At 33.6% G+C, this 26,501-nt stretch overlaps 5 protein-coding genes across 5 annotated transcripts; 3 read left to right on the forward strand and 2 right to left on the reverse strand.

Annotated features, from left to right (window-relative positions):
* The first annotated feature begins 9,650 nt into the window (after positions 1–9,650).
* LOC120358241 lies at positions 9,651–10,792 on the forward strand. Its single transcript, XM_039451808.1, has 2 exons — positions 9,651–9,791; positions 9,871–10,792. Exons 1-2 carry the CDS (start codon positions 9,754–9,756, stop codon positions 10,451–10,453), a joined length of 621 nt encoding a protein of 206 aa, XP_039307742.1. The 5' UTR covers positions 9,651–9,753; the 3' UTR covers positions 10,454–10,792.
* Positions 10,793–13,971: 3,179 nt separating this feature from the next.
* LOC120358238 (transcriptional protein SWT1-like) lies at positions 13,972–17,237 on the reverse strand. The gene is made up of 4 exons (XM_039451788.1): positions 16,940–17,237; positions 14,571–14,813; positions 14,263–14,484; positions 13,972–14,176 (listed from the first exon to the last, which is right to left on the reverse strand). The coding sequence occupies exons 2-4, from the start codon at positions 14,811–14,813 to the stop codon at positions 14,030–14,032; spliced, it is 612 nt and encodes a 203-aa protein (XP_039307722.1). The 5' UTR covers positions 16,940–17,237; the 3' UTR covers positions 13,972–14,029.
* A 591-nt stretch (positions 17,238–17,828) lies between these two features.
* On the reverse strand, positions 17,829–18,317 carry LOC120358259. Its single transcript, XM_039451901.1, has 2 exons — positions 18,215–18,317; positions 17,829–18,116 (listed from the first exon to the last, which is right to left on the reverse strand). Exons 1-2 carry the CDS (start codon positions 18,276–18,278, stop codon positions 17,854–17,856), a joined length of 327 nt encoding a protein of 108 aa, XP_039307835.1. The 5' UTR covers positions 18,279–18,317; the 3' UTR covers positions 17,829–17,853.
* A 2,694-nt stretch (positions 18,318–21,011) lies between these two features.
* LOC120358315 lies at positions 21,012–21,502 on the forward strand. Its single transcript, XM_039452162.1, has 2 exons — positions 21,012–21,115; positions 21,214–21,502. The coding sequence occupies exons 1-2, from the start codon at positions 21,052–21,054 to the stop codon at positions 21,474–21,476; spliced, it is 327 nt and encodes a 108-aa protein (XP_039308096.1). The 5' UTR covers positions 21,012–21,051; the 3' UTR covers positions 21,477–21,502.
* Positions 21,503–21,626: 124 nt separating this feature from the next.
* Positions 21,627–22,486, forward strand: LOC105207265 (transcriptional protein SWT1-like). Its single transcript, XM_039452161.1, has 2 exons — positions 21,627–21,887; positions 21,974–22,486. The coding sequence occupies exons 1-2, from the start codon at positions 21,645–21,647 to the stop codon at positions 22,217–22,219; spliced, it is 489 nt and encodes a 162-aa protein (XP_039308095.1). The 5' UTR covers positions 21,627–21,644; the 3' UTR covers positions 22,220–22,486.
* The last annotated feature ends 4,015 nt before the right edge of the window (positions 22,487–26,501 follow it).

Genomic DNA, 26,501 nt, shown 5'->3' on the forward strand with positions numbered 1-26,501 from the left:
CGCGGGGCCGCCGCCGCCGCCGCCGCCGCCGCCGCCGCCGCCGCCCGCCGCCCGCCGCCCGCCACCCGCCGCCCACCGCCCACCGAGAGGGGATCCTTGAACATGTCTCGACACGTTTATTCTTCTGCAATTTTGTATAGGAGAGGGGATAGTTTCCCCCACTCCAACAATTTCATCGGTAGCCTTGAACATGTCTCGACACGTTTATTCTTCTGCATTTTTGTATAGGAGAGGGGATAGTTTCCCCCACTCCAACAATTTCATCGGTAGCCTTGAACATGTCTCGACACGTTTATTCTTCTGAATCTTTTGTATAGGAGAGGGGATAGTTTCCCCACTCTTTTCAATAATTACATCATTATCGTCGGTATCACGTTTTCGCGACAACGTTGTACAAGAACAAAACGTTATACATAACGTGCATAGTGTACGTGAAACGCTAAATGAAACATGAAAAAAACGTTAGAGAAACGTTGATGTAATAGAGAAAAAAAAACGTCGATGTAATGGAGGGGAAAGGAATAAAAAAACGTATATTACATATGTTTATTCATGTAATTGTGTCCACCAATTGAAAAGTTTGAATACATTTTGTAAAGCACAATGTTTATTCGTACGGTGTTGTCCACATTGAAAAGTATTAGCATCATCTAGATTATTTAAATTATCCACGTCTTCGTAATCCACATCCAGGCTCTCGATGTATGTGTATTCTCGTCGACTGTTCAGAAGTAATTCTCCCAGCCATTCTCGTTTCTCGTGCCCTTTGACGTACACAATCTCCTTGTCGTCAGGATTTTCAGCACCCAGTACTGCAGTCGTAATCACTTGTCTCGCTTTCCGGTACGGAACCACCCGTCGGTGCCCCATCTTAGTCCATGATGACAGGCAGTGAGCCAGGAAGCACAGGATCTTTCGGATTTCATCAACCAATCCCATGGCTGGGGACTGTCAAAGATATAATGCGCGAGAACGTTTCCCCCTCTTAACGCCGCAAATTCTTTTACGATGAAACCCCTTAATCGTCCAAGGGGAAACCTTGCAGATCCACGAACGTCGGCACGGACATGTCGCGGTCGAAACGAAGACTGTGGTTCATGTCGATGTATCGTATAATATATATATGCACAGAATTAGGTGATTTTGCGCACAATGTTTGTCAACGGGTTATATTGAATCACGCGATCGTGTATTATGAGTGCATACGCGCCGGTGTTCTCCGGCACATTATCTTTAGTTTCGAATTCTATTCGCACGTCAACGGTTGCGCTCTTAATCGATTCAACTTGCCGACTGCAATCAATTATTACGAACGGACCTCTGTTTAGAAAGTTGGTGACGGTGAGATTCGGCTCGAGATACTCGTATCCGAGGTAGGTTTTGCAGAAACGCGCGTACATCTCGTATAGAATAGCCCATTTGTTTTTGGCAAAATCAAGATCCATTTCGATGTAGGGATAAGATTCAGAATTCAGATAAAGTTTCACGTTGGTCAAATTGCAATGGTCGAATCGGCTCGTGTCCTCAGACATGTTATTTTTTCGGCCGGTTTGCATAGCGAAAATGACGTATCGCGGCTTCTCGAGCTGAGTAGCGGTCTTGATTGCCCACGAATGCTTGGTAGTGCGTTGCAATAGTGGATACTCGTAAAGATCCCACGAGCGAAAAGCCATGCTGAGATATCGTCCGCTCTCCAAAGTGCGCAGCATCGAAAGTTTATTTATATCACTCAAGAGCACATGCGGCATTCGCCACTGAATTTTAAACAACTCGAGAACGGGCTCCAACGCCGAATTACCCTTCAGACAATTGTTATCGTTGCGCGCTCGTATCAAGATCAACTCGTGACGACCATTGATCACTATGCGTTTATAATCTTCGCAGAATCCCAACAGCACGTAGAGCGGGACACAGAAATTGAAATACCCGTCAGCGGTAGTCATCTGCGTTTCCCAGCCGGCATTTCGCAGAATCACGCTTTTGTCGGATGACAGCGTTACATAGTTTTTCAGCGTGCTGGTTATGCCCACGTTTCTATTACGATCAATTTCGACGCCGTTCAACTCGTATCTTATCTCGTCGAACATGAAAGCCACGCAATTGTTTCCCAATACCACGTCGCCGCTGGCCCCTTCAGGTCTATTCTGTTTCGTAATTCTCCCCTCGACGTATAGGAAACTCTCGTACGGCAATGTATACAAATCTTGTTACCGATTTTATATATGCTGTCAATTATTAATTTTTATGAATATATAATAAAATCAAGATTTGCTTACACCAACTGAAAAAAAATGAGTCCTGAATATGTAACAGAGAAAACAACAGACAATGATACCGACAATAAAGGAAATATATAAAATACATCTACCCTCTTTTTTGATTTTCTACTAAATTACAAAAAATTTAAACGCATGCTGTTACTATTTAAAACATGTTTTAAATAGTATTGAAAAAACAGTATTAAAAAAGCAAAAATACGTGATTTAAACATATGTTTTAAAGTGCAATAGAATAAATATGTTTAGTCTACTATTCGTATATTATTTTTTTTATATACAATTATGTCAATTTTATGTTACATATTACGTTTTATGTTTTAATGTAAGAACTTAGTAATACTAAATTTAGTTTGATTTGTGTGTAAAAATTAAAAAAAATATATATGTTACATGATCAATGATTGCACTCAACAAAGAAAAACAGCTTTATTGCAATTTAGGAGCAATAATTTTTAGGACTTTGGTTTTTAGTAAAAACAAATAAACATTAAAAAATAAATTTAACATAATTAAATATTTTTTGTAAATATATTTTGAAATATATAAAAAAGTATATTTAATTACTAAAAAATTTATACTTGATTATTAAAATCTAAATAATAGAATTAAAGACATAACATTTGTTTATGTGTATATATATATATATATATATATATATATATATATATATATGTGTGTTTTTAATATTGCTATAAGATATATTGGATATTATTGTAACATTATATATTTAAAAAAAAAATTCTTTTTTTATATTTACAAGAAATAAACAATATATACAAGTAAAAATATGCATACCATATTCTAAAATTTATAAAAATATGTTTAAAATAAATGTTTATTTATATCAGTATAATGTTTAATAGATTTCAAACATAAATGTTTTGAGTATTACAATCCTTATTATAAAAATCATATGGAATAAATAAAAATCATATAAAACAAATAAAAATTGTATGGAAACAGATTTGTTCATAAAACATTAATGACATTATATCCATTTCTCTAAATATTATTCATAATAGATCGATTATGTTACACAATTAATTACACAATTACACAATTAACTTGAACAATTTCTTTTTTATTTCATTTAGTTTTGATTGGTGTAGTTACATAAAATAGTTGGAGCGTGTAGAAGTATTAAAGATATCATATCATATCTTTATTGATTCACCGCTTCGTTTCAAACACGAGGAACAAAAGTGCTCTGTTCATAAAGAATTTAAATAAAACGTACAGAAATTTACTGCATGTTTAACTATTCTTAATTCTAGCAAAAGGTTCAAGTTAAAAATTACGTCAGATTTAATAACGTCATGAAGAACCATATCCTTTCGAAGATCCTTATTTATCTTATTTCAGCGATTGACGGATTCGGATTTACCATAATACTCGATACCTTGTTATCTCGTCATATCGGAAGCAAAGCAATTAAGGTAAAGTGATTCATTGCATTACTTATGTATGAACAAACACATCGCACATTTGCGTACTTAAACGCTTACATTTCCAATAAATAAATTGTTGTATCATACAAATGTCTAAATGAGGAACGGCAAAATTTTTTGTAGCCTAGACAACAGACTTCATTCTATAATAAAAATAGAACCAAAATGTAAAATCTTAATCCATTGATGGGCAATTTCGACGAACATTTTATAATTCTACACGTTTTTTATTTATTTACTGCCAACTTTTATTACATTTTAAATGTCTTGTATGATGTATCGATATGTAATGTAATACAAAATGCATAAAAATGATTGAAATACTTTTGATTTTACCACATATACGAACTAAGCGAAATGTTTAAGTGTAAAAAGATAAAATTTACTGCGACAGCGATAAAATACATTTAGAATCTGTTCTTTACTTCTTCTCCGTTCAACCATAAAATTGTTTGATGAGAAGCAAAATTAATTAGTTTCCAAAGTCTATAAAGAATATATCTTTTTTTATATTCTTCCGTAGAAATATTTGCTTAACATGTGCGTTTTGTACATCGATCTATATTTATGACATATATCATTATTTAGATCATGCTTCTTAAGCTTTAACTTTTGACATGTAAGGTCATTATTATTCTTTCAACTTTAATGGGTTTCAACAATCAAATGAGTCAGATATGGCAGAAATATAGCAGCAATTACGGTTGGAGCATACTACCAATGTTGTTAAAACCAAAGAGTCGTGGACGAATAAGACTACTAGCCAATGACATTAATGTTAAACCCGAGATTGTTCCGAATTACTTTGATGATCCAGAAGATGTTAAAACGATGATTGCTGGCATTAGAGCTGCAATAACCGTCGGTCAGACGAAAACAATGCAGATGTTTGGTTCACAATTGTCGAACGATACTTTTCCCGGATGCGAAAACTATCAATATGACTCTGATGGTTATTGGGAGTGTGCAGTAAGAAAGCCTGAGAGTAGCAGACGGTTCTATTATGCCCGAGATTATATCGGCGCACACAAATGTACCTATCTATATGATTGCCGAGAAGCTGGCAGACATGGTCAAAGAAGATTGGGGATATTTGTTCAAAAATCCCCAATCTTCTTTGACCATGTCTGCCAGCTTCTCGGCAATCATATAGATAGGTACATTTGTGTGCGCCGATATAATCTCGGGCATAATAGAACCGTCTGCTACTCTCAGGCTTTCTTACTGCACACTCCCAATAACCATCAGAGTCATATTGATAGTTTTCGCATCCGGGAAAAGTATCGTTCGACAATTGTGAACCAAACATCTGCATTGTTTTCGTCTGACCGACGGTTATTGCAGCTCTAATGCCAGCAATCATCGTTTTAACATCTTCTGGATCATCAAAGTAATTCGGAACAATCTCGGGTTTAACATTAATGTCATTGGCTAGTAGTCTTATTCGTCCACGACTCTTTGGTTTTAACAACATTGGTAGTATGCTCCAACCGTAATTGCTGCTATATTTCTGCCATATCTGACTCATTTGATTGTTGAAACCCATTAAAGTTGAAAGAATAATAATGACCTTACATGTCAAAAGTTAAAGCTTAAGAAGCATGATCTAAATAATGATATATGTCATAAATATAGATCGATGTACAAAACGCACATGTTAAGCAAATATTTCTACGGAAGAATATAAAAAAAGATATATTCTTTATAGACTTTGGAAACTAATTAATTTTGCTTCTCATCAAACAATTTTATGGTTGAACGGAGAAGAAGTAAAGAACAGATTCTAAATGTATTTTATCGCTGTCGCAGTAAATTTTATCTTTTTACACTTAAACATTTCGCTTAGTTCGTATATGTGGTAAAATCAAAAGTATTTCAATCATTTTTATGCATTTTGTATTACATTACATATCGATACATCATACAAGACATTTAAAATGTAATAAAAGTTGGCAGTAAATAAATAAAAAACGTGTAGAATTATAAAATGTTCGTCGAAATTGCCCATCAATGGATTAAGATTTTACATTTTGGTTCTATTTTTATTATAGAATGAAGTCTGTTGTCTAGGCTACAAAAAATTTTGCCGTTCCTCATTTAGACATTTGTATGATACAACAATTTATTTATTGGAAATGTAAGCGTTTAAGTACGCAAATGTGCGATGTGTTTGTTCATACATAAGTAATGCAATGAATCACTTTACCTTAATTGCTTTGCTTCCGATATGACGAGATAACAAGGTATCGAGTATTATGGTAAATCCGAATCCGTCAATCGCTGAAATAAGATAAATAAGGATCTTCGAAAGGATATGGTTCTTCATGACGTTATTAAATCTGACGTAATTTTTAACTTGAACCTTTTGCTAGAATTAAGAATAGTTAAACATGCAGTAAATTTCTGTACGTTTTATTTAAATTCTTTATGAACAGAGCACTTTTGTTCCTCGTGTTTGAAACGAAGCGGTGAATCAATAAAGATATGATATGATATCTTTAATACTTCTACACGCTCCAACTATTTTATGTAACTACACCAATCAAAACTAAATGAAATAAAAAAGAAATTGTTCAAGTTAATTGTGTAATTGTGTAATTAATTGTGTAACATAATCGATCTATTATGAATAATATTTAGAGAAATGGATATAATGTCATTAATGTTTTATGAACAAATCTGTTTCCATACAATTTTTATTTGTTTTATATGATTTTTATTTATTCCATATGATTTTTATAATAAGGATTGTAATACTCAAAACATTTATGTTTGAAATCTATTAAACATTATACTGATATAAATAAACATTTATTTTAAACATATTTTTATAAATTTTAGAATATGGTATGCATATTTTTACTTGTATATATTGTTTATTTCTTGTAAATATAAAAAAAGAATTTTTTTTTTAAATATATAATGTTACAATAATATCCAATATATCTTATAGCAATATTAAAAACACACATATATATATATATATATATATATACACATAAACAAATGTTATGTCTTTAATTCTATTATTTAGATTTTAATAATCAAGTATAAATTTTTTAGTAATTAAATATACTTTTTTATATATTTCAAAATATATTTACAAAAAATATTTAATTATGTTAAATTTATTTTTTAATGTTTATTTGTTTTTACTAAAAACCAAAGTCCTAAAAATTATTGCTCCTAAATTGCAATAAAGCTGTTTTTCTTTGTTGAGTGCAATCATTGATCATGTAACATATATATTTTTTTTAATTTTTACACACAAATCAAACTAAATTTAGTATTACTAAGTTCTTACATTAAAACATAAAACGTAATATGTAACATAAAATTGACATAATTGTATATAAAAAAAATAATATACGAATAGTAGACTAAACATATTTATTCTATTGCACTTTAAAACATATGTTTAAATCACGTATTTTTGCTTTTTTAATACTGTTTTTTCAATACTATTTAAAACATGTTTTAAATAGTAACAGCATGCGTTTAAATTTTTTGTAATTTAGTAGAAAATCAAAAAAGAGGGTAGATGTATTTTATATATTTCCTTTATTGTCGGTATCATTGTCTGTTGTTTTCTCTGTTACATATTCAGGACTCATTTTTTTTCAGTTGGTGTAAGCAAATCTTGATTTTATTATATATTCATAAAAATTAATAATTGACAGCATATATAAAATCGGTAACAAGATTTGTATACATTGCCGTACGAGAGTTTCCTATACGTCGAGGGGAGAATTACGAAACAGAATAGACCTGAAGGGGCCAGCGGCGACGTGGTATTGGGAAACAATTGCGTGGCTTTCATGTTCGACGAGATAAGATACGAGTTGAACGGCGTCGAAATTGATCGTAATAGAAACGTGGGCATAACCAGCACGCTGAAAAACTATGTAACGCTGTCATCCGACAAAAGCGTGATTCTGCGAAATGCCGGCTGGGAAACGCAGATGACTACCGCTGACGGGTATTTCAATTTCTGTGTCCCGCTCTACGTGCTGTTGGGATTCTGCGAAGATTATAAACGCATAGTGATCAATGGTCGTCACGAGTTGATCTTGATACGAGCGCGCAACGATAACAATTGTCTGAAGGGTAATTCGGCGTTGGAGCCCGTTCTCGAGTTGTTTAAAATTCAGTGGCGAATGCCGCATGTGCTCTTGAGTGATATAAATAAACTTTCGATGCTGCGCACTTTGGAGAGCGGACGATATCTCAGCATGGCTTTTCGCTCGTGGGATCTTTACGAGTATCCACTATTGCAACGCACTACCAAGCATTCGTGGGCAATCAAGACCGCTACTCAGCTCGAGAAGCCGCGATACGTCATTTTCGCTATGCAAACCGGCCGAAAAAATAACATGTCTGAGGACACGAGCCGATTCGACCATTGCAATTTGACCAACGTGAAACTTTATCTGAATTCTGAATCTTATCCCTACATCGAAATGGATCTTGATTTTGCCAAAAACAAATGGGCTATTCTATACGAGATGTACGCGCGTTTCTGCAAAACCTACCTCGGATACGAGTATCTCGAGCCGAATCTCACCGTCACCAACTTTCTAAACAGAGGTCCGTTCGTAATAATTGATTGCAGTCGGCAAGTTGAATCGATTAAGAGCGCAACCGTTGACGTGCGAATAGAATTCGAAACTAAAGATAATGTGCCGGAGAACACCGGCGCGTATGCACTCATAATACACGATCGCGTGATTCAATATAACCCGTTGACAAACATTGTGCGCAAAATCACCTAATTCTGTGCATATATATATTATACGATACATCGACATGAACCACAGTCTTCGTTTCGACCGCGACATGTCCGTGCCGACGTTCGTGGATCTGCAAGGTTTCCCCCTTGGACGATTAAGGGGTTTCATCGTAAAAGAATTTGCGGCGTTAAGAGGGGGAAACGTTCTCGCGCATTATATCTTTGACAGTCCCCAGCCATGGGATTGGTTGATGAAATCCGAAAGATCCTGTGCTTCCTGGCTCACTGCCTGTCATCATGGACTAAGATGGGGCACCGACGGAGTGGTTCCGTACCGGAAAGCGAGACAAGTGATTACGACTGCAGTACTGGGTGCTGAAAATCCTGACGACAAGGAGATTGTGTACGTCAAAGGGCACGAGAAACGAGAATGGCTGGGAGAATTACTTCTGAACAGTCGACGAGAATACACATACATCGAGAGCCTGGATGTGGATTACGAAGACGTGGATAATTTAAATAATCTAGATGATGCTAATACTTTTCAATGTGGACAACACCGTACGAATAAACATTGTGCTTTACAAAATGTATTCAAACTTTTCAATTGGTGGACACAATTACATGAATAAACATATGTAATATACGTTTTTTTATTCCTTTCCCCTCCATTACATCGACGTTTTTTTTTTCTCTATTACATCAACGTTTCTCTAACGTTTTTTTCATGTTTCATTTAGCGTTTCACGTACACTATGCACGTTATGTATAACGTTTTGTTCTTGTACAACGTTGTCGCGAAAACGTGATACCGACGATAATGATGTAATTATTGAAAAGAGTGGGGAAACTATCCCCTCTCCTATACAAAAGATTCAGAAGAATAAACGTGTCGAGACATGTTCAAGGCTACCGATGAAATTGTTGGAGTGGGGGAAACTATCCCCTCTCCTATACAAAAATGCAGAAGAATAAACGTGTCGAGACATGTTCAAGGCTACCGATGAAATTGTTGGAGTGGGGGAAACTATCCCCTCTCCTATACAAAAATGCAGAAGAATAAACGTGTCGAGACATGTTCAAGGCTACCGATGAAATTGTTGGAGTGGGGGAAACTATCCCCTCTCCTATACAAAATTGCAGAAGAATAAACGTGTCGAGACATGTTCAAGGATCCCCTCTCCATCTATATGTTTCCAATACAACATTAATAACTGCAAACATCACTATTTGGCGATCAGTATTGCATCAGTCGCTCGTTTGAACAGTTTTTGACATCGCTCTTGAAATACATACAATGGCAAACTATTACATTCCAACCGAGGCGCGTGAAAAGTAAGTATTCTTTTGTTATACGATATAATGACTTTACATTTTATTCATTTATTTCACTCGTATCCGTTTCTTTTTTCAGAGCGTCTTCGAATATACGATATACGCCACGTATACTGGGCAGAAGGTTTGCGCTAACATCAACTTCCTACAAATGGATTGATGTAGCGATCAACGTGGGATCTGTTTCCTGCTCCGTGGAGATATCGCTCGGCGATACACGCGGCAACCGGATTGTCCTACCATACAGAACGTGGAGAGCTCTGTTAGATAAACGTGCAGATTTCGAGCGATTCGTCCAGTCAACCGAAGCACCATCGTTACCGATTCATGACCTTACCGTACAACTCGTGAAATTGCGTGATGAAAGTATTGTTAAGTTATCTTTACTCGATGCATGTATTTACCTCAAGCCTACAACCATGCTCTTCATGTTTGAACTAGAGCACTGTGTGGAGCATGTATATTATACGCTGCATCAGAGCATTGCAACTGCGACTGAGAAATTTAAATATTTTGTAACGTTTTTGCGTCAAAACTTTGCCATGAACAAACCAGACGCGACAGAATTATTGCGCAAATCTTACGATAAGAGTTCGCAAATTGAGTGTGAATTAATAGCCTACGCTATTGATACTATTATATACGACGCATTAACTACTTAATAGAATGATTGTACACATTGTATTACATACTCAATAAAAAATGTGAAATGTATATAAAAGAGTTTATCTCGTTATAAACCTTTTCCATGTTATAACGTATATTAGTTTTACAAGTTGCGTTTAGTCTCTTATAGAATAGCCTTGACAGTGATTGCGTCACGCGAACGATAACATTCCACAGGGGAAGAATCGAGCATTGTCAAGGCCATGCCTGCATCGGCAAATATAACTTGCATAAAGATTATTCTGTATCTCTCGAACGGAAGGCTAGAAAATTACGAGACTTGAAATGTTATACATAGTGGATAACTGTCTTCCAAGTGGATGCAGGAAGAATAATGAAAATCAGGTAGAAAAATAAAACAATTAATATAATATAATATAATATAATTGCAAGCATAGAGTAGCGGCGTTTGCTTCACCTACAATGTAATCATATATCGTTTGTCTTCGATGTAATCGTATACCTTTGTGATTAGCCGCCGTCAAAATACGCGATGCGACGGAGGATGCTCTCGCTGAGCGAGCCCTTCGTCAGTCGCAATTATACCGTCGCGCAATCGTGTCGCGAAAAAAAATGGATCGTCGCGCGAAGGAAGAGCGGGAATTCGTCCCGTATATCGTTGTGGTGGACACCACAAGCGGACAACGTGTAGTTTATTACAGAAACTACATTGTTGTGGTGGACACCACAACGGGGCATCGTTCGGTACGCATAGTAGCTTACATAGTACCGAACGAATATTGAACAAATACACTAACAGTGTGGTGGTGGTGGTGGTGGTGGTGGTGGTGGTGGTGGTGGTGGTGGTGACGGTGGCGGTGGCGGTGGTGGCGGTGGCGGTGGCCGCGGCGGTTCTCCGCGGCGATATCCGCGGCGACGGCGGCTGCAGCGGTAAGTTTCTTTTTAAAGAAATTTTTATTTTTTCTCTGTCCGCCGAATTCGCGCGCTAGCGGCAGCGGGCGCGGGCGGCGGGCGGCGGGCGGCGGGCGGCGGGCGGCGGGCGTGGGCGGCGGGCGCGGGCGGCGGGCGGCGGCGGCGGCGGCGGCGGCGGCGGCGGCGGCGGGCCCCGCGAAAATTGCCCGCGGGCGGCGGCGGGACCCGCGGAAATCGCCGCGGAAAACAGCTATGGAAAACCGCCGCGGAAAACCGCCGCGAAAGACCTCTGCGAAAAACCGCCGCGGAGAACCGCCGCGGAAAACCGCCGCGAAAGACCTCCGCGAAAAATCGCCGCAGAGAACCGCCGCGGAAAAACCACCGCGGAGAACCGCCGCGGAAAAACCACCGCGGAGAACCGCCGCGGAAAAACCACCGCGGAGAACCGCCGCGGAAAAATCACCGCGGAAATCGTCGCGGTATTATTGAAAAAAAAAGATGTGCTGGTTCATAGCCATGGGATTCCTCTCTCTCTCCCCAACCATCCTCGGCGGTACATACCGCTCTGCCGCACGACTTACCCCCACCTTTCAATCCCACCTCTAGATCAGTGGGTGACACCACCCACTGCATCTTGAGGATCACCACCCACTCCCTGTATCATTCCCCGGACCGCGGGCTGACTCCCACGCGCGGGTCAGTTCAGCGGGCTGACCCCCACCTCCCAAGTTAGGTCTCGCGGGTCACCACCCACCTCCCATGTCAGACCCTGCGGGTCACCACCCACCTCCCACGTCAGACCCTGCGGGTCGCTCCCCACTCCGCGGTACGTACCGCTGGTACCCCCGCGACTACATTCCCCCCTCGCCCCTCACCACCCTCATTGCTCCCGGATTAGAACTATCATAGTCTTCCTACTTATTTTAATTGTTTTACATTTCTCTGGAACAATTATTTGATAATGAGAAATTGTTGATAATTAGACTTTTTAATTCTCAAAGAATTTGACTTATTATCTGTATAAATATATTATAATCGATGTAATTATTATCAATGTGACGCACAAAATATTACACACTCTCACAAACCTATTTTATACAATTTTTTTCAAATGTTGCAAGCATATTTACTTAGTATGATTAAACAAAATCATGGTTACATCGTTGCACTTTCATCGATAACAGGCAAAGTGTAACTTCCTAATTTCTTATTCTGCTACAAAACATGCAGTCCTAGGTAAAAATTTAACTTTGTATTTATTATAATCCATTTTTATGCGTATTCAGAATTTAATAGAAATAATTCATTTAACTTCAGAAATATTTAAGTAAGAGTTCCAAGCTTACATAGCTTCTATTTTTCATGTTTTTTCAAGCACTTGAGAACAAATTAAAAGTAAACAATAAGAGAGAATCTTTAATCAAGTGTAGTATTATCTTTCTTTACATGGTAAATACGGGACTTTGCAAAAAGCTAAAAATAAATGAGACTAAAAAATTAAGCAAGTTTATAACGATGTTATATTTATGTGAAATTATTGATAGGATAAAGTCGCCTCTTATGGGATAGATTCCTAGTATAAGGTAGCGAGGTGTCTGCTACATTAATAAACGAATATGGTTGGTACCATAATAAACTTATTTCTTTTAGGGTGAAATCTATTTAGCAGAAAATTTATTATTAGATCATGCATGCACTCGTTGGAAAAAAATTTTTGAAATTGGATGTCAAGTTTTATGGAGATGAGTCTTTAAACCTTGTTTATTATAAAATAAACAAATATTTGATAATAAATTCTGCAGGCAGTGATAGATTAAAGTTGTATTAATAGAAAAATATGGAATGTGATGATTTGCTTAATTATAAATATTAGATTTAGTAATCATAAAACCGCAAAGCGTGGAACTCGTAATATGAAACACTCAAAAATCCCTATTTATTATTGCATATTCTGACTTCGAGAACTTTCCAAAATGCTATAACAAAGTTTTTCATTGAGGACTTTTGAATTATGAGGAGGTTATGGCTTTCAGCATTGGCATTGAGACTTTAAAATATCTCTAATAGAATTGATTTTGGAGAAAAATATTACGTACAAAAGTTTTTGAGTATCAAAAGAGCTATTCGATTGGTCAACTGGATTTTGAGTCTGGCTAATTTGAACCTAGTAATATCCAAGTCAATAAGACCAATTTTATATAAAAAAAAATCTTTGTGTCTCATATTAAGAACCCTTTTTTTGAATTAGCAAAATTGGCAATTTTGACAAAAAATTTTATATACAACAAATTCATATATAACTATTATCGATTGCTAACTTTTGGCGATAAAACTTAAATATATTTATTATAATTTGGTTATAAAAACAAGAGTGAATGGTATAAATTAAATAAATTATAAGCCTTTGTACTTTCTGAACGATTTTCTGGTCGAAGAGATTGAGTACGAACATTTATTTATATATCGTTGAAAAGCACATAAAAAGCACTTAATTCTAGTGTATTTATTTTTTTATTTTATTAATTATTTATATGAGTGGGTGCTGGCTTAACGTTAAGCTGGCACCCCCACCTTCAATCTCATTTTCCTGCTAAACCGCTCGAGCACAAAAATTTCAAATTGGGTACATAATTAGCACATAAAAAGCACTTAATTTTGGCATAGGTGGCGTTTCGGTTTTTTGTGGTGGGGGTGCTAACTTAACAGACATCATTCAAACGGTTGATTACCCTATGACTATTCGTATCTAAATCATCTATATTTTCAAGAGGATCGTTACGTCCCAATGTCCGTATATTATATATCATCGCTTTAGTGCATAGATTTTTGTCATAAAATAACAAGATCTACATATGCAAAATAAAAATAAGTGTAGTAGTTTTATTCATTAATGACATATACATACATATCATACAACAGAAAGACAACTTACTACTGATTTTCGCAATTGATGAATCTGTAAACAACATTGGAGAATCTCATCATCTGGACAATCAATAGAAAAATATTCTTTGTTTTTCTTTGCCTGATCTCGTGTTTGTCCTATTACACGTGGGTGTTTAGAAGAAAATTGATTATGGATAAAAGAAATCGCTTTTCTAGCTTTAATCGATAATTCATATTTCGATTTGTTGTCTTTAAAATAATCTAATTCCTGTTATAAAAAGTGTTCAGATAAAAAACATGTTAAAACTTTCACAGATACAACACAATTTTCATTATACTATACATTATACTTACGCATATTACTGTCCAAGGAATTACGATAAATGGACGTGGATAATTTTCAAATGTCGCATCTCTTGCTTCTTCAATAATCTCGAGATTTGATAGAAATACATTTGTATCGACAACAATGTAAAGTGGACCTTTTTCGTGCGACTTCATTTCATTAAGTTGTGTCAATTCTGCAGTATTTTCTGATATACAGTTTGTTTTAGCCATACAATTTTCTCTATCAATTTGTGTTCTGACAACTTCCATCTATATAAAACAAAATATAAAAATACGAAATGTATTAAGAAGTTATATTTTTCATAACTTTTACATAAAAAAAAAATATTCAGTGTTGAAGATACATGATTGTACTGATCATATTCATATGGTAAATTTTATCAGTACAAAATTACCTTTTCAAAAAAGGTAAAAAAAAGGCGGTATTTATGTGTGTGCGCGCACCTTATCTTTATTTTTACCTAAAAACACAAGTGATACTATTTCTGTATTTTAACAAAGAAATTTTTCTATGCTAACCCATGTGGTACTCTCTTTAATTTCTATACAAAACCTAAGTGATTGTATTTCTGCATTTTCATTGAAAAATCTTCCTATTTCTAACCCAAGTAGTATTTACTTAAAAATAAATATTTTTTATTTATTTAATCCAACCTAAATGTATTCTTCCCAAAAAATGTATGAAATCTTTAAATTGCGCCATTTATAAAGAGAATATGTTGCTCTTTGAAATAATTGCTGTACCACTTTTAACAAATAAAATGCAAGTGATAGTATCTTTATTTTTTAAATAAAATCCAAGTGGTATCTTTAATTCCTTTCTAAATAAAATTCGAGTGATACTATCTGTGTATTTCTATTGAAAAATTTTTCTGTTTTAACCTAAGTAGATGTACTTAATTTTAAAAAGTTTCAAAGGAATATATAACATTTAATCTTAAAGAATTAAGGAAAAAACAGAAATGAGAAAGTTTTATTAAAATATAAAATTTTTTAACTACAAAAAATTGGCGCTGCTAGATAAAAAAAGCAATGAAAAGAATTGACATAAGAAAGAATGCGATAAATGTAACACTTGTAAGATACGCGTTATAAAATAAAGTAATTACGCGAAGTAAGTTAATGAGTAAATTTCTTCAACACTTGTTTCTTTTACAAGTAACATTGTAAATTATTATCTTTTACAAGTAACATTGTAAATCATTATAATTTTTACAAGTAACATTGTAAATTATTATAATTATCTAAGTTACCATAACTATTATAATAAATATTTTACAACATTTTATTTAGATATTTAATTCTAGCAGCGGCAATTTTTTGTAGTTAAAAAATTTTATATTTTAATAAAACTTTCTCATTTCTGTTTTTTCCTTAATTCTTTAAGATTAAATGTTATATATTCCTTTGAAACTTTTTAAAATTAAGTACATCTACTTAGGTTAAAACAGAAAAATTTTTCAATAGAAATACACAGATAGTATCACTCGAATTTTATTTAGAAAGGAATTAAAGATACCACTTGGATTTTATTTAAAAAATAAAGATACTATCACTTGCATTTTATTTGTTAAAAGTGGTACAGCAATTATTTCAAAGAGCAACATATTCTCTTTATAAATGGCGCAATTTAAAGATTTCATACATTTTTTGGGAAGAATACATTTAGGTTGGATTAAATAAATAAAAAATATTTATTTTTAAGTAAATACTACTTGGGTTAGAAATAGGAAGATTTTTCAATGAAAATGCAGAAATACAATCACTTAGGTTTTGTATAGAAATTAAAGAGAGTACCACATGGGTTAGCATAGAAAAATTTCTTTGTTAAAATACAGAAATAGTATCACTTGTGTTTTTAGGTAAAAATAAAGATAAGGTGCGCGCACACACATAAATACCGCCTTTTTTTTACCTTTTTTTGAAAAGGTAATTTTGTACTGATATCACGCGTTTTGTAGTGTTAAGCAATAATATACTTTTGTAGACTTAAAGTTAAACGTAATTACCACATAGGTTAGCATAGAAAAATTTTTCTGTTAAAATACACAAATAGTACCACTTGGGTAAATACTACTTGGGTTAGGAATAGGAAGATTTTTCAATGAAAATGCAGAAATAGAATCACTTAGGTTTTGTATAGAATTAAAGAGAGTACCACATGGGTTAGCATAGAAAAATTTCTCTGTTAAAATACAGAAATAGTACCATACGATATACATGCATCACATCACATGAGATGCGCATGACGTGCATAATGCATTATATATCCTCGTTTAACGTTAGTTAGTTGAAAAACAACAAGGATAAATGATGCATCGCATGTTATGTTATGCGTGAATCGCATGTTATGTTATGCATGAAAAGGAACGCACCCATAATCACATAAAACGGCTATAATGAGCACCACTCCGTGTCGAAAACGTATACAAGTTTCTCTTAGCGACGATCGGCAAAAAAAATGTCGTCTGTCCCGCAAACCGAGATATATTGCCGATTCAGTTCAGGTTACGGGTTAGGAAAGCCATGATATCACGACAATCATTGTCGCGACACTCGCGGCCATCGTGATGCATCACATGGTTGCATACGGGTTGATATAGTGTAGAGTCCCTAGAAGTAGAGAGTCTGGACATCTGCCACTAAAATGTCGGTGATGAATATGTCAGTGTATGTACATATATGTATACATATGTATACCTTATGTGTGTGTATGTTTATCATTGTGTGCACATAAACATGTTGTATGCTGTTATCGCATTGGCTAAAGAGGATTAAATAAGGATCCGTATTGGTGCTGCCATTTTAGGTGCAGTCCAATCACGTGGAACCCCGAAATGTCCAGACTCTCCACTTCTAGGGACTCTAATATAGTGTAGTAACGAGCGCCACTCGTTACTCGTGTCGAAAAAATGTACTGGACAAGATTCGCTTGGCGACGATAATAATAATGACGTATCTTAAATGTAAATCGTCGAGATTTGGACTTTGCGTCGCGATATCTCCGCTCGTAGGGCACGGAGAGAAAAAATAAAAACACTTTTATTATGCAATTTTCCCCAAGCTATCGATTGAGACTACTCGGAACTTGATCGGTTCAGCCGTTACTGAGATCTGATAATCTCATTATGCTTGAACTCGCTGACTCGCGTAAAAGAGGCGCTGGTCTTTCTCGCTGACGCTGATGATGACGCTAACGCTGATGATGAAAAAAAAAAAAAAAATACCGCGAGACGCGACCGCGCCTCCTGACCTATACAAGTTGTTACAATTATTTAATAGGTTTCAATTAAACTAATACCTCTAGTGCAATTTCTTCATCTTTCATTGGTTCCCAATCCATTTCTTCGTACAAAACTTCTTGCTTAGCCTTTTCTATTAATTTATCATCTGTCATAATTTCGATAACTGGTTCATTACTAGGTTGACTTTGTGATTTATCATTATTTAATGTAATATTTTTTTCATATATTACATCTTTTATGATTCTGTTATGTAATTTCTTAAGTCGTACATCAGCATTTTTATAAACACATGTCGATCCTAAACTACCTGCAAATGCAAAGCAATGTATAAAATTACTAGAAAGTATGAACAAATATCTCAAAACTTCATTAAAAGCATAAAATGTAAAAAATTTGTATGTCTAATGGAAATTGGTAATCTGTTGGACTTTTGTGGAACTTTCTTGTTAACTAAATTGGCCTGACACATTTCCTTAAATTTTTCTTTATCAATACTTAAATTTTTCCTTAATTTTTTCATACGTTTTTTTACCAAGTTTTTTTTAAACAATTTTCCTTAAACAATTTTAATTTACTGAATTACAATGATAACTTACATAATTCATATTTCTGCAATTATTATTATGTTACGACATAATAAAATTTCACAGATTAAAATTATGTCATGGTTAATAGAATTTCAGTGAATAAAAATTATGCCATGACATAATGAAAATTGAAAATTAGAATTACGTGCTACTATTATTTCAATCCTAGATTTCATATAAAATGTCTAGACAAAATATTAATAATGAATTTATTTTATATTATGGCATAAAATTTTTTTGAAAATTAAAATGAGTGTCCTTCTTGATAAACGAGAGCAGAGAAATTCAATATCTAGTAAAACTAAAACGCTAGGAAGATTCTAAAAATAAGCAGCAAGATTTGAATATGTCAAATCAGAAGCCAAAACAAAAGAAAAATCAAAATGTTCCAAGTAAGTGCAATTGTATAGATTTATATTTAAGTAATAGACTTATATATCATTATTGTGTGTAGAGAATAAGAATTAATTTTGTTAAAGCACAAATATTAAACAAAAAGCCTTGTAGGTCATAAATTTTAACGCTGATATTTATTGTGTGATTTTAAATGTATTTTAAGTTCACAAAACTGTACACTAAATAACTTTTTGGTCTTAAAACACAGTTCTAAGTTGAACAAATAATAATATTATGATATTTACGTACGCTACGTGGACGATATCGCTTTGGCAGCACCCACCGAAGCGGTTGATAATATCCTGAATGAATTTAACGGATACCATAACCGCTTACAGTTTACTATCGAACGTGAAAAGAAATGCAGCCTCAATTTTTTAGATATCTTAATTAAAGTCGATAACAACACCTTACATACTGACTAGTTCCATAAAGAGACCTTCTCAGGTAGATACTTATCCTACTATTCACATCACCCAGTTAGCCAAAAAATAGGAACCATCTACAGCATGGTAGATCGGGCGTTGTTATTATCACACCCCCAATACCACAAAAAGAACCTAGAATTTGGCGTTAACACCCTAATTAACAACAGCTACCCATTGAAATTGATTTTTAACAAAATCAACATAAGAATTAAAAAATTGATTAACACGAAATTAAATAGCGGAGTTCAGAACTGGATCGACGTGCCGAACAGGATCGTGGAAAGAAAAAAGTACTTGGTCTTCCTGTATTTAAAAGACGTGTCTGAAAAAATATCTACGTCCCTGAATAAAGACATAATTAGACTAGGTTTTAGATGCCTAAATAAGCTGGATAAGTTCATTAAGGCACACAAGGACAAGAACAAAAAAACAGAATGTAACAACGTCGTCTATAAATTAAATTGCAACGACTGCAATGCTTCGTACGTAGGACAAACAAAGAGAAAATTAAAAACAAGAATCAAGGAACATGTGAACAACATTAAACTTGAAACAGCGAAAATATCAGTCATTAGCGAACACAGACTCCAACAAAATCATTCGATCGATTGGGAAAATGTAAAAATCCTTGATTTTGAACCAAATTATCATAAACGCTTAATTTCCGAGATGATACACATTAATGAACAAAAAAATGGCCTTAATCAAAAAACGGATACGGAACTGTTAGACGACTGTTACAACCCTGTTTTGAACAAACTGATCGATATGTAATAAAGAAAGTATAGGGAATAAAATTGTAAACAGAGAAAGATTTGACTCATACGCGGGTTGCGTACGCTTCGCAACATCAGAAACGTTCAGTCTCCCTTGTCACGTCGATCAATACAGATCGACCGTTATTCGTTAACAGTGTAAGCGATCAACGTTTGAACATGCCTTACAACGACTCTTACGACGAACCGTAAGTTTAACTATTTACACTAAACATGCGATTCAACTGACACGAAATTTGTAAAAAACGTCTATTAGCGAATTTATTAGTGAATTTTTTCTGTTATATTTTTTAAAGTATCATTGGTCGGAGATTAATTTATTTGCACGAGTCGTACAAGAAGCGATACGTAGACCGAATTGTTGACACGATTTGTTTCGCGGACTGGAAATCGACGAAGCAAGAATAGAAATTTCGGACCATGGGCTTTAAATCCCGGACTATTGTATTTAAAAGGCTGTTATGAAGATTTGTTTGCGCTCTGCGTCTGTAATGTAAGAATACACACACACTGAAGAAGACTCCGTAGAGTCGAAACGTTTGTGTCCTCTATATACGAATAAATATGTATTATTAGCTATACGAACATCTACACCTTTTTGCTCGTCTCACTGGCCTTTTTAATTAATTGTTATGATATTAAATTGAAACTCATTGTCAGTTTAATAATAAGTGACACTAACAAGCATCTAAATGTAAGAACCCTTTCCTACTCTCAAAAACTGTAAAGACTTTGAATATAAACAAATAATAGGTTATGTAAAGTAACCCATTATGTATTTAATTTGTTAAAAAAAATAATACCTCAATCACTAAGACATGTGAAAATGTATATAAAGTCACACAATAAATATTAGCATCAAGATCTAGCTATGATCTATAAGGCTTGTATTTAATATTTATGTTTTCACATATAAGTTAATGCTTTTTATCTCATATGAATTAATTTTATGTTTAGGAGAAAAACAAGGAAAATTGTTTAAAGAAAACTTGGTAAAAAAACGTATGAAAAAATTAAGGAAAAATTTAAGTATTGATAAAGAAAAATTTAAGGAAATGTGTCAGGCCAATTTAGTTAACAAGAAAGTTCCACAAAAGTCCAACAGATTACCAATTTCCATTAGACATACAAATTTTTTACATTTTATGCTTTTAATGAAGTTTTGAGATATTTGTTCATACTTTCTAGTAATTTTATACATTGCTTTGCATTTGCAGGTAGTTTAGGATCGACATGTGTTTATAAAAATGCTGATGTACGACTTAAGAAATTACATAACAGAATCATAAAAGATGTAATATATGAAAAAAATATTACATTAAATAATGATAAATCACAAAGTCAACCTAGTAATGAACCAGTTATCGAAATTATGACAGATGATAAATTAATAGAAAAGGCTAAGCAAGAAGTTTTGTACGAAGAAATGGATTGGGAACCAATGAAAGATGAAGAAATTGCACTAGAGGTATTAGTTTAATTGAAACCTATTAAATAATTGTAACAACTTGTATAGGTAAAATTTACCATATGAATATGATCAGTACAATCATGTATCTTCAACACTGAATATTTGTTTTTTATGTAAAAGTTATGAAAAATATAACTTCTTAATACATTTCGTATTTTTATATTTTGTTTTATATAGATGGAAGTTGTCAGAACACAAATTGATAGAGAAAATTGTATGGCTAAAACAAACTGTATATCAGAAAATACTGCAGAATTGACACAACTTAATGAAATGAAGTCGCACGAAAAAGGTCCACTTTACATTGTTGTCGATACAAATGTATTTCTATCAAATCTCGAGATTATTGAAGAAGCAAGAGATGCGACATTTGAAAATTATCCACGTCCATTTATCGTAATTCCTTGGACAGTAATATGCGTAAGTATAATGTATAGTATAATGAAAATTGTGCTGTATCTGTGAAAGTTTTAACATGTTTTTTATCTGAACACTTTTTATAACAGGAATTAGATTATTTTAAAGACAACAAATCGAAATATGAATTATCGATTAAAGCTAGAAAAGCGATTTCTTTTATCCATAATCAATTTTCTTCTAAACACCCACGTGTAATAGGACAAACACGAGATCAGGCAAAGAAAAACAAAGAATATTTTTCTATTGATTGTCCAGATGATGAGATTCTCCAATGTTGTTTACAGATTCATCAATTGCGAAAATCAGTAGTAAGTTGTCTTTCTGTTGTATGATATGTATGTATATGTCATTAATGAATAAAACTACTACACTTATTTTTATTTTGCATATGTAGATCTTGTTATTTTATGACAAAAATCTATGCACTAAAGCGATGATATATAATATATGGACATTGGGACGTAACGATCCTCTTGAAAATATAGATGATTTAGATACGAATAGTCATAGGGTAATCAACCGTTTGAATGATGTCTGTTAAGTTAGCACCCCCACCACAAAAAACCGAAACGCCACCTATGCCAAAATTAAGTGCTTTTTATGTGCTAATTATGTACCCAATTTGAAATTTTTGTGCTCGAGCGGTTTAGCAGGAAAATGAGATTGAAGGTGGGGGTGCCAGCTTAACGTTAAGCCAGCACCCACTCATATAAATAATTAATAAAATAAAAAAATAAATACACTAGAATTAAGTGCTTTTTATGTGCTTTTCAACGATATATAAATAAATGTTCGTACTCAATCTCTTCGACCAGAAAATCGTTCAGAAAGTACAAAGGCTTATAATTTATTTAATTTATACCATTCACTCTTGTTTTTATAACCAAATTATAATAAATATATTTAAGTTTTATCGCCAAAAGTTAGCAATCGATAATAGTTATATATGAATTTGTTGTATATAAAATTTTTTGTCAAAATTGCCAATTTTGCTAATTCAAAAAAAGGGTTCTTAATATGAGACACAAAGGTTTTTTTTTATATAAAATTGGTCTTATTGACTTGGATATTACTAGGTTCAAATTAGCCAGACTCAAAATCCAGTTGACCAATCGAATAGCTCTTTTGATACTCAAAAACTTTTGTACGTAATATTTTTCTCCAAAATCAATTCTATTAGAGATATTTTAAAGTCTCAATGCCAATGCTGAAAGCCATAACCTCCTCATAATTCAAAAGTCCTCAATGAAAAACTTTGTTATAGCATTTTGGAAAGTTCTCGAAGTCAGAATATGCAATAATAAATAGGGATTTTTGAGTGTTTCATATTACGAGTTCCACGCTTTGCGGTTTTATGATTACTAAATCTAATATTTATAATTAAGCAAATCATCACATTCCATATTTTTCTATTAATACAACTTTAATCTATCACTGCCTGCAGAATTTATTATCAAATATTTGTTTATTTTATAATAAACAAGGTTTAAAGACTCATCTCCATAAAACTTGACATCCAATTTCAAAAATTTTTTTCCAACGAGTGCATGCATGATCTAATAATAAATTTTCTGCTAAATAGATTTCACCCTAAAAGAAATAAGTTTATTATGGTACCAACCATATTCGTTTATTAATGTAGCAGACACCTCGCTACCTTATACTAGGAATCTATCCCATAAGAGGCGACTTTATCCTATCAATAATTTCACATAAATATAACATCGTTATAAACTTGCTTAATTTTTTAGTCTCATTTATTTTTAGCTTTTTGCAAAGTCCCGTATTTACCATGTAAAGAAAGATAATACTACACTTGATTAAAGATTCTCTCTTATTGTTTACTTTTAATTTGTTCTCAAGTGCTTGAAAAAACATGAAAAATAGAAGCTATGTAAGCTTGAAACTCTTACTTAAATATTTCTGAAGTTAAATGAATTATTTCTATTAAATTCTGAATACGCATAAAAATGGATTATAATAAATACAAAGTTAAATTTTTACCTAGGACTGCATGTTTTGTAGCAGAATAAGAAATTAGGAAGTTACACTTTGCCTGTTATCGATGAAAGTGCAACGATGTAACCATGATTTTGTTTAATCATACTAAGTAAAAATGCTTGCAACATTTGAAAAAAATTGTATAAAATAGGTTTGTGAGAGTATGTAATATTTTGTGCGTCACATTGATAATAATTACATCGATTATAATATATTTATACAGATAATAAGTCAAATTCTTTGAGAATTAAAAAGTCTAATTATCAACAATTTCTCATTATCAAATAATTGTTCCAGAGAAATGTAAAACAATTAAAATAGCGTTATGTATTCAAAAACAAAAAAGCAATTTAATATTTCCACATAATCGATTTTACTTGTCCAAAAAACTGTGCTAGCACATTAACGTTGATAGATTTTATGGTCTCATCGGCTGTATGATCTAAAAAACTGTGGCATGGCATTATGTCGGTATTATTAATTAATATTGTAATGTCGCCGACTTCTTTCCTCACTCTTTTGGCTACTGCCAAAAAACATCATCAAATTTGCAATATACAAGAGTAAAATTAATTTTTTCTAAATTATTGTATTGTATATGTATTGATACATTTATGAATATTGTTTCAATTTTTTTACTTGATGGTAACATCGAAAAATTTGCAAAGTCTAATTTTTATGGAGAATTATTACGTTAGTGTAGGACATTTATATGCATACGTTTACACACACACACACACACACACACACACACACACACACACACACACACACACACACACACATACATACACAAACGTATTCATACATACATACATATATACATACATATGGTTGTGTGTGTGCGTGTGCGTGCGTGCGTGCATGTGCGTGAGTGCGTGCGTGCGTGCATGTGCGTGCGTGCGTGCGTGTGTGTGTGTGTGTGTGTTTACATGCTTGCAAGCCTTTTTCTTTCTAGTCCTTTACGTTCTAGTGCAATGTTACATATATAATAGTGCAGTTCACGCTATAATTGCGCGACTAATACTTGAAGGATGAATTAATTTGATGTTTTATTTAGTATCTAGAGTATATTTGGATGTTATATGCGTGCATGTAATAGGTTAAAATACTTAAAATTGTGGTTATTTTAAAAATGTTTTGTATATCAAAAATTTGAATTAAGAAAATATTAATGTTATAATTTTATATTTTTAAATGACATATATAATTTTTAAATATCCTTCATTTATTATCGATGCACGTTATGTAACAATGTAATATAGTGTACTTGTTTTTCTTATTTATAATAGAAGCAGTTCACGCATTGGCGCGACTTATATCTGCAGAGTATCTTAGTTAAAAGTAAAAATACGCGTTAATCTGCAGATATAATCAATGCTTTTTATGCAAATTCTGATAACATTACGCTACTTAACATAAGTAGCAGTTCACGCTCTTGCGCGCGACTAATATTTGAAAGATATTTAGTCACATTAATAATTTTGAAAATAATAATATATGAAATATAACATGATCACTGATAGCTTTCAAATATTATCAATGCTTATTATGTAGCTTTCTCCATAACATTTTTTATTAACTTAGTTAAAGATTTGTGACATATTCCTAAAATTATTTCATTTTAACAAAATATATATGTACTTGTATAAGTTGCTTAATTATGAATTGATTTTTGAAATTATATTATTTTTATTAAATGCATAATTACGTTGCATATAATATAAGCTGTGGACAAACAGCGTAATTTGCATTTAAAATCTGTTCTGTGTCCTTACAGTCATCATATTTCATCCATTTATTATTTTTTCTGTAACATATAGCTGCATAATGTCCAATAGCGTCTGATGAACGTCTTGTTTGTGTCCCAGGAGCTTTGAAGGAGCTCACTTCAGGGTCGGTTTTTCGATCAAGGGGTTGAGTACAAAAATCCTGTCTTGCATATTTCGAAAGCACATAAATAGAAGAATATTTTAAGCCTACAACCGATTTCAGAATTGCTTTCTTTCTGGTAGTTTACTCTTGTAGATGAACGGTGGGGTGCTCACTTCAGGGTCGGTTTTTCGATCAAGGGGTTGAGCACAAAAATCCTGTCTTGCATATTTCGAAAGCACATAAATAGGAGAATATTTTAAGCCTACAACCAATTTCAGAATTGCTTTCTTTCTGGTAGTTTACTTTTGTTCCATTAGTGTGTATTTGTACTTTCCGAACGATTTTCTGGTCGAAGAGATTGAGTACGAACATTTATTTATATATCGTTGAAAAGCACATAAAAAGCACTTAATTCTAGTGTATTTATTTTTTTATTTTATTAATTATTTATATGAGTGGGTGCTGGCTTAACGTTAAGCTGGCACCCCCACCTTCAATCTCATTTTCCTGCTAAACCGCTCGAGCACAAAAATTTCAAATTGGCATAATTAGCACATAAAAAGCACTTAATTTTGACATAGGTGGCGTTTCGGTTTTTTGTGATGGGGGTGCTAACTTAACAGACATGTTGAAATTCTGTAATTTCAGATTGAAATGGATTTAACAAGTGAGTGCTAACGCCACCGCTAGGCGGCCACGCCGCAGAAGATTTTCTCGTAAGTGCGGTCACAGGCGTTA

This window comes from Solenopsis invicta, chromosome 7 (assembly GCF_016802725.1).
Source record: "Solenopsis invicta isolate M01_SB chromosome 7, UNIL_Sinv_3.0, whole genome shotgun sequence".
Classification (NCBI taxonomy): domain Eukaryota; kingdom Metazoa; phylum Arthropoda; class Insecta; order Hymenoptera; family Formicidae; genus Solenopsis; species Solenopsis invicta.

What these genes read in the sequence shown, in the direction of transcription:
- LOC120358241 (XM_039451808.1), top strand. Translation starts at nt 9,754, where the DNA reads ATGGCAAACTATTACATTCCAACCGAGGCGCGTGAAAA. An exon ending in CCAACCGAGGCGCGTGAAAA is followed by an intron (nt 9,792 to 9,870) that starts GTAAGTATTCTT and finishes TTCTTTTTTCAG; the next exon opens with AGCGTCTTCGAATATACGAT.
- LOC120358238 (XM_039451788.1), bottom strand. Translation starts at nt 14,813, where the DNA reads ATGGAAGTTGTCAGAACACAAATTGATAGAGAAAATTGTATGGCTAAA. An exon ending in TTCCTTGGACAGTAATATGC is followed by an intron (nt 14,485 to 14,570) that starts GTAAGTATAATG and finishes TTTTTATAACAG; the next exon opens with GAATTAGATTATTTTAAAGA. An exon ending in ATCAATTGCGAAAATCAGTA is followed by an intron (nt 14,177 to 14,262) that starts GTAAGTTGTCTT and finishes TTGCATATGTAG; the next exon opens with ATCTTGTTATTTTATGACAA.
- LOC120358259 (XM_039451901.1), bottom strand. Translation starts at nt 18,278, where the DNA reads ATGTGTCAGGCCAATTTAGTTAACAAGAAAGTTCCACAAAAGTCCAAC. An exon ending in CAACAGATTACCAATTTCCA is followed by an intron (nt 18,117 to 18,214) that starts TTAGACATACAA and finishes TTGCATTTGCAG; the next exon opens with GTAGTTTAGGATCGACATGT.
- LOC120358315 (XM_039452162.1), top strand. Translation starts at nt 21,052, where the DNA reads ATGTGTCAGGCCAATTTAGTTAACAAGAAAGTTCCACAAAAGTCCAAC. An exon ending in CAACAGATTACCAATTTCCA is followed by an intron (nt 21,116 to 21,213) that starts TTAGACATACAA and finishes TTGCATTTGCAG; the next exon opens with GTAGTTTAGGATCGACATGT.
- LOC105207265 (XM_039452161.1), top strand. Translation starts at nt 21,645, where the DNA reads ATGGAAGTTGTCAGAACACAAATTGATAGAGAAAATTGTATGGCTAAA. An exon ending in TTCCTTGGACAGTAATATGC is followed by an intron (nt 21,888 to 21,973) that starts GTAAGTATAATG and finishes TTTTTATAACAG; the next exon opens with GAATTAGATTATTTTAAAGA.